The sequence below is a fragment of the Cryptomeria japonica genome, chromosome 7, assembly GCF_030272615.1.
Source record: "Cryptomeria japonica chromosome 7, Sugi_1.0, whole genome shotgun sequence".
NCBI classification, from domain to species: domain Eukaryota; kingdom Viridiplantae; phylum Streptophyta; class Pinopsida; order Cupressales; family Cupressaceae; genus Cryptomeria; species Cryptomeria japonica.
This window is the reverse complement of record NC_081411.1, coordinates 770,133,163-770,146,885: the sequence shown is the minus strand read 5'-3', so window position 1 is coordinate 770,146,885 and position 13,723 is coordinate 770,133,163. Positions and strand designations below refer to the sequence as shown.

The 13,723-nt window shown below is 36.7% G+C and overlaps 1 protein-coding gene across 1 annotated transcript in view; it reads right to left on the bottom strand.

Annotated features, from left to right (window-relative positions):
- Positions 1-1,816: 1,816 nt before the first annotated feature.
- Positions 1,817-13,723, bottom strand: part of LOC131063462 (probable GABA transporter 2) — an 88,298-nt gene continuing 76,391 nt past the window's right edge. Inside the window, exons 4-7 of the mRNA XM_057997265.2 lie at positions 3,570-3,756; positions 3,159-3,289; positions 2,628-2,867; positions 1,817-2,546 (exon numbers count right to left, since the gene is read on the bottom strand). Of these exons, the coding sequence (XP_057853248.2) occupies positions 2,157-2,546; positions 2,628-2,867; positions 3,159-3,289; positions 3,570-3,756 (948 nt within the window). The 3' untranslated portion in view covers positions 1,817-2,156. The remainder of the gene's footprint in view (positions 2,547-2,627; positions 2,868-3,158; positions 3,290-3,569; positions 3,757-13,723) is intronic.

The window sequence follows — 13,723 nt, the reverse complement described above, 5'->3', positions numbered from 1 at the left end:
TGATTGGATAACCCATTACTTAGGTATTTAGCTCTTATAATTTGAACTCTATCTTTACCACCTTCTGGGATTTGTCACTCGATTTTGGCTAAAAGAGCTTTATTAAAGATCTTGATTTGTTTAATTCCTAGCTCTCCAAGTCTCTTTGTTCTACATACCTTTTCCCGATTGACAAGAGAAATCCTAGATTTTTCTTCAATACATGTCCATAAAAATTTCCTTTAGATTTTCTCTATTTTTTTTCCCCAAGGCTAGCAGGAATTTTTAAAAGGGATAAATAGTAAATTGAGACGTTCTGTAAGGAAGCCTTTAACAATTTAAATTTCCCTGCCTGACTTAGAAGCTTTCCTTTCCAACCTACAAGCTTCTTTTGAACTCTTTCAACAATGTAATTCCAAAAATTAGTGGTTGGATTTTTAGAGATAAGGGGGAAGCCCAAGGTAGGAATCCGGGAGAGAGGCATAGTTACATCTCAAAATTTGAAGAGTTTTGCATTGAAGGTTTGGGGAGGTATGAAAGAAATATAACTTACTTTGGGGAGGTATGAAAGAAGTATAACTTACTTTTACTATATTTATGTGTTGACCTGAAGGCTGATATCAAGGCATATCCATTCATAATTTCCTTCCATCGAATAGCTTCCACTATAGAGGCTTCTCCAAAAATGATAGTGTCATCGACAAATTAAGAAGGATGAGTATAAAAATGTTATAAACCAACAAATAAGATTTTGTCCATAAAAATTAGTTAGTCTAATTAAGTGTGCATTGTGGCATGTTGAGTTTTCCTTGGAGTAATCCTTCCATTGTTGTTATATTGAGATATCATATAAAAATCAATCATTTATCTCTTAGACCTCATATTATGAGGTCCAAAGTGAGGTTTTGTGGTCTTTCTACAAGAAGACCCTACCCTTGACAGACAACATCACTTGTGATACTTTCACACATAAATGTGCTAAATGCCTAAGGAACCCCAACTAGTATAGACATTTTCTCTGCCTTTAACAATTTATTAAAATTTTCACACCTTCATTACCATTTTTAAGTTTCTTTGTTTTCAGGATTCGTGGTTTATTCAAACAATGTATTGTCTTTAGTAATTGGCATGCTCTGCTTTTCCCTTAATCATAGCCACATCAATTCCTATAATTTTACAAGAAATCCATAGTGTAATTAGATACTCTACAAACACTGCAGACATTCATGTTCCGCGTAAAATTGTCAAGTATGTCATTTAATTTATGATGTTAAAGATGCTAAAATATCCTTTATAGATATTGAAAATTAAGTTTAAGCTCTGAGCCAAAGGCCATTGTTCTTGGTTGTTTACAATTTCAACATTTATAATAGGTATTGAATAAAATAATGCTATGATATTGCTATCAGGGTTCAACTGTGTAGTTTTTGAGTCAAGCTCATTGACCCATGTTTCATGAATAGTGATTCACAAGAACCCATCTCTCATGAGAATGAATGGTCCACTTAGCACTCATTGCATCTAGGTGATGCTCACAAGGGTGAAGCATTGGGCCTTCCCGGGAGGTCACCCATCCCAGTACTATTCCAACTCAAGTGCGCTTAACCACGGAGTTCCCCCCAAGGTTAAACCCACTTAGCTTGCAACCCCATTTGCTGTTACAAAGTCAATATCTTGGAACTTAGGTAGGAGAAACAAGAAGCAATTAGTCAACCACAGTGGTGCTAAATGGCTTGAATAGTTTTGCATCAACAACTATTTAACAGACTTAGCAAATAGTACCCACGATTCCTACACCTGTGAAAACAATCATTGATTATGTTGTTGACCAAGAAAATCATAGAAGTGCAAGCCCGCCTGAAACTTATATTATAAAGCAACACTGGAAGGATGGAATCCAATGGAATAAGCCCAATAGCCCCCACGAATGTATTGATGTCTCCAAAGAAAGGTAGAATGGCTGCAAAAAATGCACAGATTATTATGTACAAAGACCTCAGAACTAACCTAGGAAGGAGGTTTTGCAGTGAAATCACACCCATCCTCACATCTACTAATTTCTTTACTAAGTTTTCGTAGGTCACTTGACAGTACACCTTATTTTCCATCAAGAATTAGAGGAGGATTATCACTATTAAACAATTTCTTGGAACTTAAGTAGCAGAAAAGAGAAACAATTAGCTAATTACAGTGGTGCTAAACAGCTTGAATAGTTTTGCATCGACAACTATTTGCCGAACTGAGGAAATAGTACCCATGATTCCTACACCTGTGAAAATAATCATGATTAAGCTGTTGACTACAAAAATCATAGAAGCACGATCTGGCCTGAAACTTATATTATAAAGCAGCATTGGAAGGATGAAATCCAATGGAATAAACCCCATAGCCCCCACCAATGCATTGATGTCTCCAAAGAAAGGTAGCATGGCTGCAATAAATGCACATATTATGATGTACATAGATCTCAGAAATAGCCTAGGAAGTAGATTTCGCAGTGAGAAGACGCCCATACTCACATCTGCTGAGTTCTTCTCTAAGATTTCATAGGCCACTTGACAGTACACCTTATTTTCCATCAGCAATTAGTGGAGGATTATCACCATTAAACAGAGTCAAATTAAAGCAACAAGGATACATCAGCTTACCAGTGTTACAGCGAAAAGCTGTAAGAGTATAAAAATCACAGCCATAGAAAGCAACCAAACAGGTACTAGAGCTATACCCTCATCATCTGGCATAAGATTTTCCAATATGTTATCACGGACATTATTGCCAAATGCCCAGTAGCCTGATACTGCAACACTGTAATATGTTGCCATTATTACTCCATAGCACATGCATAGCCCTTTAAGCATCTTCCCTGTAAGTGGAGGGGCAAGTGTTGCCTATATAATGCAGAGAATGAAACACAATTTCTTTAGGCACAATAATGACAGTTTCATAATCTAGTAAATAAAATCTTCGAAATGACAATACAAAGCCAAAATACCCAAAAATAGTCATAAACAAGCAGATATATTTGATAGGAACAACATGCCACTTTATCCCAGTGGACATTGAAGTCATCTCTTCACATCTCAATAACAGCCTCTTCAGAGGGGTCCAATTGTGAAAGTAAAGAAGGTGACATTTAGTCAGAAATTAGATGATAAAGAGAATAAAGTTTAGTGCTCAACCTGTATTTCAGGGAGAATACCATTGCCAAATGCGGTCCCCATCATGGACACAGCTTTGAATCCACTGAAAATACGGATGATTTTTGACCCAGTAGGGGAATAATCTTTTGACTGAGCTTCACTTGAATAGCCTGTAGAAAACACTCTTAAATTTATTTTTTCTTTTTTCTTTTATTGCTTTCAAAGTTTTAATTGACCGAAATAGGTGTTAAATGGAACTTGCAAAATCAGGAATACTGAATTTGAAAATTATATTGTGTCCACACTAATTTATCCGATTACAATGCAAGAGCTATACGCCTACCTCAGAAGAAGGGACGTAATATGAATTGTTTTTTGAGATATTGATTGATCAATTTGGTGTTCAACAGAATTAATAAAATCAGGAATACTTACTGAGTAAAATAGTACCTGCAATGATACATGCAATCACGACGCAAAAGCTGTACCCCAAGCTTAGAAACAGAGATGCAGAGTTGATATATCTTAGAGAATGGAATGAAGGTAATTGAGACAACAAGATCATAACCACGGCCACCATGATTATGAAATGATGCAAGTTTAGATTTCCATCAGGATCCAAATCTGAGTACATCACCTACACAGACATCAAATTCACACCATGAGCTTTTCTTTTCTTCAAAAAAATAATGAAGCAGAAATTTTATGAAGATGTGCACGAAACAGACAGAAAATTACAGGAATGTATTCAAAAAACATGCTTGACAAATTCCCCTAGACCACAAACATAATTCCCATCAATAGCCATACTACCTTCGGTAAGCAGAGATCCCACCACTGCACTTTTTTTATGTAAAAGAAGCCATTTTTAATAAGAATTTTTAGGTTATATACATGAAGCCCAAAGAATGGCAAAATTTTCCAAAGCACCTTATTGAGGGATCATAGCAACACAACTTCTTGTTAATATTTAAGTGAATGTCCAGGATATAGCAAAGCCTGCCATGCAACCATTAGTAGTAATCACAAGCAGAGGAGATCCTTTAATCCAACAAACAATGTTACAGATTTAAACATCCGAAAGAAGACTATACTATGAAGAGCATATCAAGGCCTTGATCAACATAGAATATGTTCTTTGTATATGTAGGATTTTATACATGTTCATCATCTCACAATTTCAGACCAAGGGATCCATTTACCATTAGCAAAGATATTCGAAAAAGTTGCAATCCCCTTGATGAACCAATGGCTAGCAAAGCTACAAAACAACCTCTAATAGCAAGAGATTCAGTAAACCATTACTGAAGATGTTAGCAAAAAGTTGCAATCCCCTTATAAACAAAGGCTAGCAAAATGACCTCTAATATAAGCCTTGGATTTTTTTATTATACTGCAGATCCCACCATATGAATTTAAACTTATATAGTGTCAAACCAAGAGAAAAAAATCTATCTTAACCACTAAATGCTTCACAAATTCCCCACCTCTCCAAAGACAGAAATGTTTGAGCTAACAAATATCATGCTAAAAGGAGTAAACATCAGGTCTACAGAACTAATCCCTTTCCACTCAAGTTTTCCCATATGGAAGCCCTTAGAGATGTTGTATCTAGCTAGAAAATCCCAAGGTTCATTGGCATTAAAGACCCTTGATGTTTAAATCCACTTAACTGCTTAGAGGATGCCTTGAAGTTTTAGGTTTGACAAACCTATCCCAACAACTCTCTTGTGTTTCACACAAGTTCTCCATGCAATTGCATGTATTGTCTCATCATCTCCACCATTGAACCACAAATTTTCATGTAGCTGGCATGCACTAGCATTATAAGCAACCAACAAGAGGCATAATAAATATTTTATGAAAGAATTTTTTGACAAACTTGCAGTTGGAGGTAAATATCCCTAACATTCACTAACCCTCTTGTAGACTTTCTCACGCCCACTACCTCATGTCCTTGAGAGAGTGTGTGTGTCAAGGGAATAATATCTAGCAATCCTACAAGATGAGAATATGAGAGCTTTTTAATTCAATAGTGTAAGTTCTTTTCTGTCAATGTTTCGGATCACAATTGTGATCCAACTCTCAATTATTTCCTTATGTTGATGATGGATCACTGAGTGTGATGTCAAACTTTGATGTAAAAAAACTTACACTATTGAATCTAAAAGCACTCATATACTCATCTTCTTGGACTGTGGAAAACCGATGCCTACTATTAATCCTTTGAGAGCCAGACCATTCACACCCTTGATAAACAGCCCAATATAGGGGTTTTTCATCTCATCCCAACATGAAGTATCATGGATAGGAAATATGCTTTCCTAAAGCTTAACAATAGTTAGTGTTGATGTGTTTTTTATGCACAATCCAACACAGAATAAAATACCAAGGTATCTTATCCTCTCTTGATTAAACTCAAATGCTATGCTTCGCGATCAAATGAGACAACTCCAAGGTTTCTACTGTCAGGTCTTGACTTGTGGCTAAGCTCAATTGGTTGATGTGATTGTTGGTAATCCAAGGGGACTTACATTGAATACTTGAATGCTTTAATTGCTGGAACTTAGATTATAACTACTTGATTGGAGAATTAAAAAAGCACAAAAGAGGTGGGTTTAGAACGACTATGCTACTCCTAAGCTTGCAAGAAACAATGAATAATCTTTGGTGAAACCCCACTAAGCCTTGCTTTGACATGCAAAGCAACAACTCCACAAAGCTTAGTGCGATCTTCTAAGGAAATTAGATGATTTCCAAATCATTATCAAACATAGACACCATTAATTGAATGCATATCAATGATTGAATAACAATTGAACTTAAGCTCATTCAAGTATTCTAGTTGACCACACAAGGCGAATTTGCAATCAACAAACTCCTAGTGGCATGGATTACAAGTTTCACCATGAATCATGCACAACGCTCTATCATTCAACTAATCAACATGAAATCAAATGAGAAGTAGAAACCATGTAGCTTGTTGAACTAACACATTTCACCATATCTTCAATGAAAAGAGTATATCCATTTACAAGCCTTAGCAACGATTTCCTCTTCTCTTCCTATTCTACTTTAGCTACTATCTGCTATTAAACTACTCTTGGACTACTAACTAAACTATTAGCCTCCTATTCACTATTCACTATTAACCTTTACAAATGAGAAGTTTGAGCCATATATAGAGAGCTCATTACAATTCAAAGGCTCAAATCAATTTGAGATCAATGGTCAAGATTTCAAGATGAAACCCTAATTAGGGTTTGTTACAACAAACTCTCCTTAGCCAATGAAATAATTAAAATATTTGGACACATGTCTTCTCTTGAATATTTGACCAATAGATAGTGCGGGTAGGTACATTGGAGTTTGTGTCCCCATGGGTGAATCGGGTACATTGCATCTAGACATGTTGATGTGGAACTCCTTGATTTGGTGAGTGGTGACTAGGATGACACCTCAATTCGCTTGTACTTGGTAGATCAACACAAAGTGTTTGAGAAATATCTCTTGATACTCAACATCTCAAGTTTCAGCAGTGATGATGATGAAGGCATGTCCCCAAATATATTGTGTTGTTTAAGGTAATCTTCTAACTTTGATTAATTCTTCTAGAACTATTCTCTTCCTTGATCATGTTTGATGTAGACTATGTGATGCCATTGGTTGATCTTGTCTTGCTCATGATCCTATCTCGGTGAATGATACACCTGGTTGGAGTTAACTCCTCAATGCACTAACTTTGATTCTTGGATTCCCGAAGGGAATTCAAGATTGTTAAAAAATTTCTCCCTTGAGTGCCTTCATTTTCATGTTGCATTTACTCTATCTCTCATGTTGCTAATATTGATGTTGACCTCCTGTCACACTTGACTTTAATTTGAACACACTGGCATTGATGCATGAGTCTTAATCTCCTTCAAGTGATAGAGTTCCTTCTTCCTTGGTTCTTGTTGATGCGTGTTTTATGCACATAACATTTCAGAATAAAATACCAAAGTAATTTACCCTCTCTTGAACAAAATCATCTCAGATGCTAAGGGTAAGATCAACTAAAATGATTCCAAGGTTTCTACATGTCAGGTCATAACGAGTGGGTAACTCAATGGTCGATGTGAATTGTTGTGTTCACTTGGGGACTTACACAAATGTTCGGATTATCTTATTTGATCATGAAATATGCGGAATTTGTGCTGTGACAACTTAGGATTTAGCAATGTAGTTCCGGACTTAATTCCTACTAAAAAATGGGCAAAAGGAATAGGGTTCAGGAAATCTATTATAAGCCCAGGAATGTAGTAAATGATGAACAAATTTAATGGAATCAAACTAGGCAGGGTCTCACAAACAGGTATGGACACAAGCTTAGTGCAATCGTCTAAGGTATACTCAAGGATTTTCAGAATATTTCCATCAAACGTTGACACCATCCAAGTTGATGCTTGTCAAGGGATGCGTAATAGTTGAAGTTAAGCTTACTCAAATTTCCAGTCGACCACACAAGGCACACTTACCAACGGCAAGAGGCTAGTGGTATGGATTAAGGATTCCACACAAATATATTCAACAAAGCTTTCACTTTGTTGGTGTAAATAAATATTCATTATAGATATTATTACACTTTATTTAAGTTAACTTAGGATAATGCATCTCTTTGTAGTTTGGATTTGAGACACTTAGGGAAGTGTGCACATAGGGATATAGCTTGTGGGAGAAATTCCACCTTTTGCGGTCTTATTTTGCTGTTACACTCCACATTCGGTGGGTCATCCACCTCTTGTGGAATATTATATTATTTCTCCTACCTACCCCTAGTATTTCTTACCTACCCGTGTTTCTCATTGAGCCACATGTCATGATTGTGTGCTCATACATCCATATGGCCTTGCCTATATAAGCAGGCCTATATTCATTGTATTGGTGAATCCAGTTGATCATTTGCATATTGATGAGAATACATTCTTGTCATTCTTTTGTCTCTCTTTTATACTTTTCATTGTGCCCTTGATCTTGGCAAAATCTCACATGGTATCAGAGCCATTAGAGTGTCATTGGTTTGTCAATTGAGAGAAATTTGATGCTATTTGGGGTTGTGTATTTTGGAGCTTTTTGTTGCAGGTTATTATTGAAGCTTGATGGGTCAAATATGAGGTTACCATTGGATTGAGGAGGTCCAAGAAAGTCATTTTTGCCTTTTGTTTCATCCAAATCAGACTACGGAGGCCAAATCTAGAGGCATTTGAAGTTTGAAGCTGCGGCGGAAATTTTCCAGAAATTATAATTTTCCAAGCAATTTTCAAATAGCAATATCTCACTCATCCGGACTCCTTTTTTCAAGAATTTGTTTTTGTTTTGGGGTAGAATTTTGTGATCTGTACAGTGGTGCAGGAGTTTTCTGATTTTCGGATACATTTTTTTCTGAAATCATGAAATTCCGATTTTTTCAACTTTGGAGGCTTCGTTAGGGCTCATATGGACTCCTTTTCAGGTGCCATTTTTTTTAAAAGTGCATTATTTTTTGTCTACTTTCATAATCTGCCATTAGTTTGCAGTGATTGTGATTAGAAATTGTCCTTTCACTATTTGGTCAATTTTTGACCTATTTGGTACTTGTATTTTGCTTGGATCTCAGTTTAGATCACTAGCAGCATTTGTTAAAGTCTCTTATATCTCATTTTGAAAAGTTGTAATCATTGAAATTAGAAGTTCACTTTGCCATTATTTGCAAGTGCCAACATGATCTTTTTATGGGGGGTCAGTTGTTCATTTATATCTCTTGGTGAAATTCCATTCGAAGGCATCTTCATCGACAATATTCTACAGTGCTTCTTTGTTGGTGGCATCATTTTCATGTTTCCACATTTGAATATTTTATCATGATGTATGCTCTTGCATGAGCAATGTTGTACTCGCACTATCATAAAGTGCCACACCTCTTTGTATCTTGTTATTGTTGACTATTTGATGTAATCCTCTTGTACACATAGATTAGGAATATCTTGTGAGACTTGGTGCATGGCTCCAGTTGAGACTTAGATTGTACACATTTGTGCATGACTCCTGTGAGACTTGGATTGTACTGGTATTTTTGCTATTTCTGAGTATCCAAATGATGCTCACAGCAGGTTGTCTCCATGCTTGATCTTCATTTTGTTGCAGGGAGTGATTCATCATCATCGACTTGGTACCTGGTTTTGTCACACTTTGACATTATTGGTGCAGCATAGGCTCTCTTTCTTCCTTATGGGGAGGTATTTTGGTCATCATCATTGGACCATCTTTGCAGGAGATTCGACATTGAGGGAGGGCTTCATGGTCTCTTCTTCTCTCTTATGGGGGGATATGTTTTGTTTTTCTCATTCATCATTGACAGCATTGTTTTCTTTCATCATCTCTCTTTTGGGGGAGGGGTTTTTCCCATTGGGTTTTCTCTCTTTCTCCGTTTATGGGAGATTGCATTTGCATTTGTACATGGGTACTTAACATGGCCATGTAGCTGGGACCCATCTTGCATTACTTAGTTACATTGTAGACTTTAGTGCATTCCCCTAAGTTGCACTTAAGGGGGGTGTTGGTGTAAATAATTATTCATCTTGCATATTATTACACCTTACCTAAGTTTACTTAGGAAATGCATTTCATAGTGTTAATGCATTAGTAGCTTCTGCAAGATAAGATTTTCCTAACTCGTTAATCTCCTCTATTCTGTTTTGGTTTACTCATCTATGCTATTAGATTATCTGATTTCTGCTTTCCAAACTGAATATGTTTATCAGACTGTAACTTTGATCTTGATTATGATATTGATATTGGATAAAGATGGATTAGATCGACGACCTGCTTAACATAGTTAAGCGTCGATCTAAATGCTATCGGGTTACATATTAATGTCGATTCATTTATGAATCGGCATTAATATACTATCGGGGTATTAACCCGATAGCATATAATGCTATTAGTTATTGTTATTATCGATCCATTATAATCTACTTTAACACCGATTCATTATCGGGTATGTTTATATCGATCTGTTAACATATACAAATGGCACCGATTAGTTATATCGATAGACAGTCACGACCAAGTGACATCTTGGTCGGACATGTCTAAAAGACATGTCCGATCAAGGTGCCACTTGATCGTGACTGCCTTGCTATATATACATCATTCAAAAGAAAAGGAATGACATTGAAATCGATACATGTTCATCCTTCAGACCTGTAGAAAAGAAAGACGATAATATTATTGTCATAATAATAATACCAAAATCAGAAATACACTATCTAGCATATAACTTGTTTATTAAATTGGAAATTGCAATAACATTTACATGGTATCAGAGCCAAGTTGATCGAACTTGAGGCTATTCAATTTTGTGAATAATTTAAGAACAAGGTTATATACTACATCACATTTCTCCAATGGCCAGTGCTATCAGATTCGAAGACAGACTTGGAGGTGGCGATGATTTTTCAGCCTGGAAGTTCAGAATCTAGATGATCTTAAAGGAGAACAAAGTGGATTCATTTGTTCAAACTAAAAATGATCAACCTGAAAATGAATCTGACAAAACCGCATGGATTGAAGGAAATGAAAAAGCCATCAAAATAATAGTTGATGGGGTGAGAAACAACATAATGCCCATCATAAGAAAACATCAGACAGCCTATAAAATGTTCAAAGCACTTGAAAGCACATTTGAGATATCGAATGCAAGTCGAACTCTGGCATTAAAACGAGAAATAAATCATATCACCATGAACAAGGGGGAGACAATCAATGCCTACTTTATGCGGATATCAACTCTAAGAGATGAACTAGCAACTCTGGATTACGAAATCCAAAGCAAAGAATTAACACTCATTGCTCTAGATGGGTTGCCTAGTGGATGGAGTACATTCATCCAAGGCATCAGTACAAGGTCCAAATATCCTAAGTTTGAAAGATTAAGGGACGATTGTCTCCAAGAAGAATCAAGATTGAACAAGATGGGAATAAAACAAAAGAACATAGATAAAGACTTTCAAGTCCTAAATAATAACACAAATAAGACAACCAAGAAGAAGCAATTTAGGAAGAGGAAGGGTCATCAAGGCAAGAACACTTCAAAGAGAGACCTATCACATATTCAATGCTATAGGTGCGATAAGTTCGGGGACTTTGTTGCGAAATGTCCAGAGAGAGCCAAACAAGCCACATTTGCCAGAGCAAGAAAATCTAAAAGAGAAGATAACTCCCAGAACTATGTCCTCTACTCAGCACTTACAAGCCATGCATCAAATAAGTCTAACTCCTAGGTGATCGACAGCGGTTCATCCAGACACATTACAGGGTTTAGAGAAGTGTTAGACTCCATGACAGAGGATAATGAAGAGGAAGTAACCATCGGAGATGATTCCTCACATCCAGTTGGAGGAATTGGTTCTTGCACCATCAAATTGAAGACAGGCATATCATTGCAACTCGAAGGAGTACTGTATGTCCCCGGCATCAAGAGAAATCTAGTCTCCATATCAGCCCTAGAAGATAACGGATACAGAGTAACCTTCATGGAGAACAAGGTGTTGGCTTGGCCGAAAAATTCTTCCATCATGAAAGCTACAGTCATTGGTCAAAGACGAGGCTATTTGTATGAGTTGTGCACAGAGCCCAACCTAGCCCTGATTCACGAAGCAACAAATGCAAATGAGGTCTAGCATAGAAGACTAGGCCACCTGAATTATAGAGCTTTGTCATCTATGGGAAACCTTATCACAGGTTTACCTAAGTTGCAGCAATATCATTCAGAGGCATGCAAGGGATGTGCCCTAGGTAAAAATATCAAGGGTGCCTTCCATAATAGTACTAAGAAAACAAGCAAAGTATTAGAGTTAGTTCATTCTGATGTATGTGGACCTATGTCAGCTCCCTCTCTAGGAGGATGTTTGTATTATGTAATATTTGTTGAGGACTACTCTAGGAAAACTTGGATCTACTTTCTGAAGTGTAAAAAATCAAAAGAAATCCTTAGCAGGTTTAAAGAGTTTAAATCATTGACAGAGAACTACTCAGGTAATAAAATCAAAACCCTAAGGACTGATAATGGGGGGGAATACACATCAGAATTATTTAGAGATTTTTGTAAAAACTCAGGGATTAAGAGGGAGCTAACAATACCTTATAATCCTCAACAAAATGGGGTAGCTGAGAGAAAAAATAGGACAATTGTAGAAGCTGCCAAAGCCATGATTCTTGATCAGAATCTAAATATCAATCTTTGGGCAGAAGCAACTAACACTGTTGTGTATATCCAAAACAGATGTCCTCACTCACATCTTGAAGATAAAACTCCTGAGGAAGTATTTACCAAACTAAAGCCAAATATCAGTCACCTTAGGATATTTGGGTGTCTTGTCTATATACATGTACCTAAAGAGAAAAGACTAAAACTAGAAGCTTCTGGAAAAAGGGGAATACTTGTAGGATATAGCGAAACATCCAAAGCCTATAGAATATATATACATAGTCAGAGAAATATTGAACTTAGTAGGGATGTAATCTTTGAAGAAGACTTAGCCTTCAAAAGAGCCCTAAGTACAATAGAGCCTGAAATCTATATCCCCGCTCCTAACATAGAAGAAGACCCCACTCCTGAGCTTCAGAGGGAGAATCTTGAGGAAACCATAGGTGAAACTTCAAACACACCTAGAGAAAACCTCAAGAAAAGACCTCTATGGGCCACCAAGACTGTAGCAGAAGCTCAGAAGTTTGCTGCTCCTTCAGAAACCTTCAGGGAAAGCAAAAGACCTAATAAATTCAATAGCTATGTTGCTCTTATGAATGATCTCTCTAAAACTGAACCAAACAATGTATCAGATGCACTTAAACATCAAGTATGGAAGGATGCCATGTCTGAAGAGTATCAATCCATTATGAAAAATGATGTTTGGGAGATTGTTCCTAGGCCAACCAAGAAATCTGTGGTTTCATCTAAATGGTTATTCAAAATCAAACATGCTGCAAACGGTAGTATTGAGAAACACAAGGCCAGATTTGTAGCCAGAGGATTCTCACAAAGGGAGGGAATAGACTATGAAGAAACCTTTGCACCCGTTGCCCGGTATACATCAGTGAGAGCTGTATTAGCCATTGCAGTAGCAAAAGGATGGAAGGTACACCAAATGGATGTTAAGACAACATTTCTAAATGGTGAGATCTCAGAAGAAGTCTACCTAGAGCAACCTGAAGGGTTTGAAATTTATGATGCAGAGTCTCATGTGTGCAGACTTAAGAAAACTCTCTATGGGCTTAAACAGGCCCCCAGGGCCTGGTATGAAAGAATTGACACCTATCTCTCAGGACTAGGCTTCTATAAAAATGATGCAGATCCTAATCTCTACTACAAAAGAAATAAAGATGATATGCTAATGTTGATTTTATATGTTGATGACTTATTAATCACAGGAAATTGTCATCTTATATATCAATGCAAGAATGATCTATCCAAAGAATTTGCTATGAAGGACTTAGGACTCCTTCATTACTTCCTAGGATTGGAAGTATGGCAGAATTTTGACAATATTATACTAAACCAAGGAAAGTATACCTTGGACATTTTGAAGAGA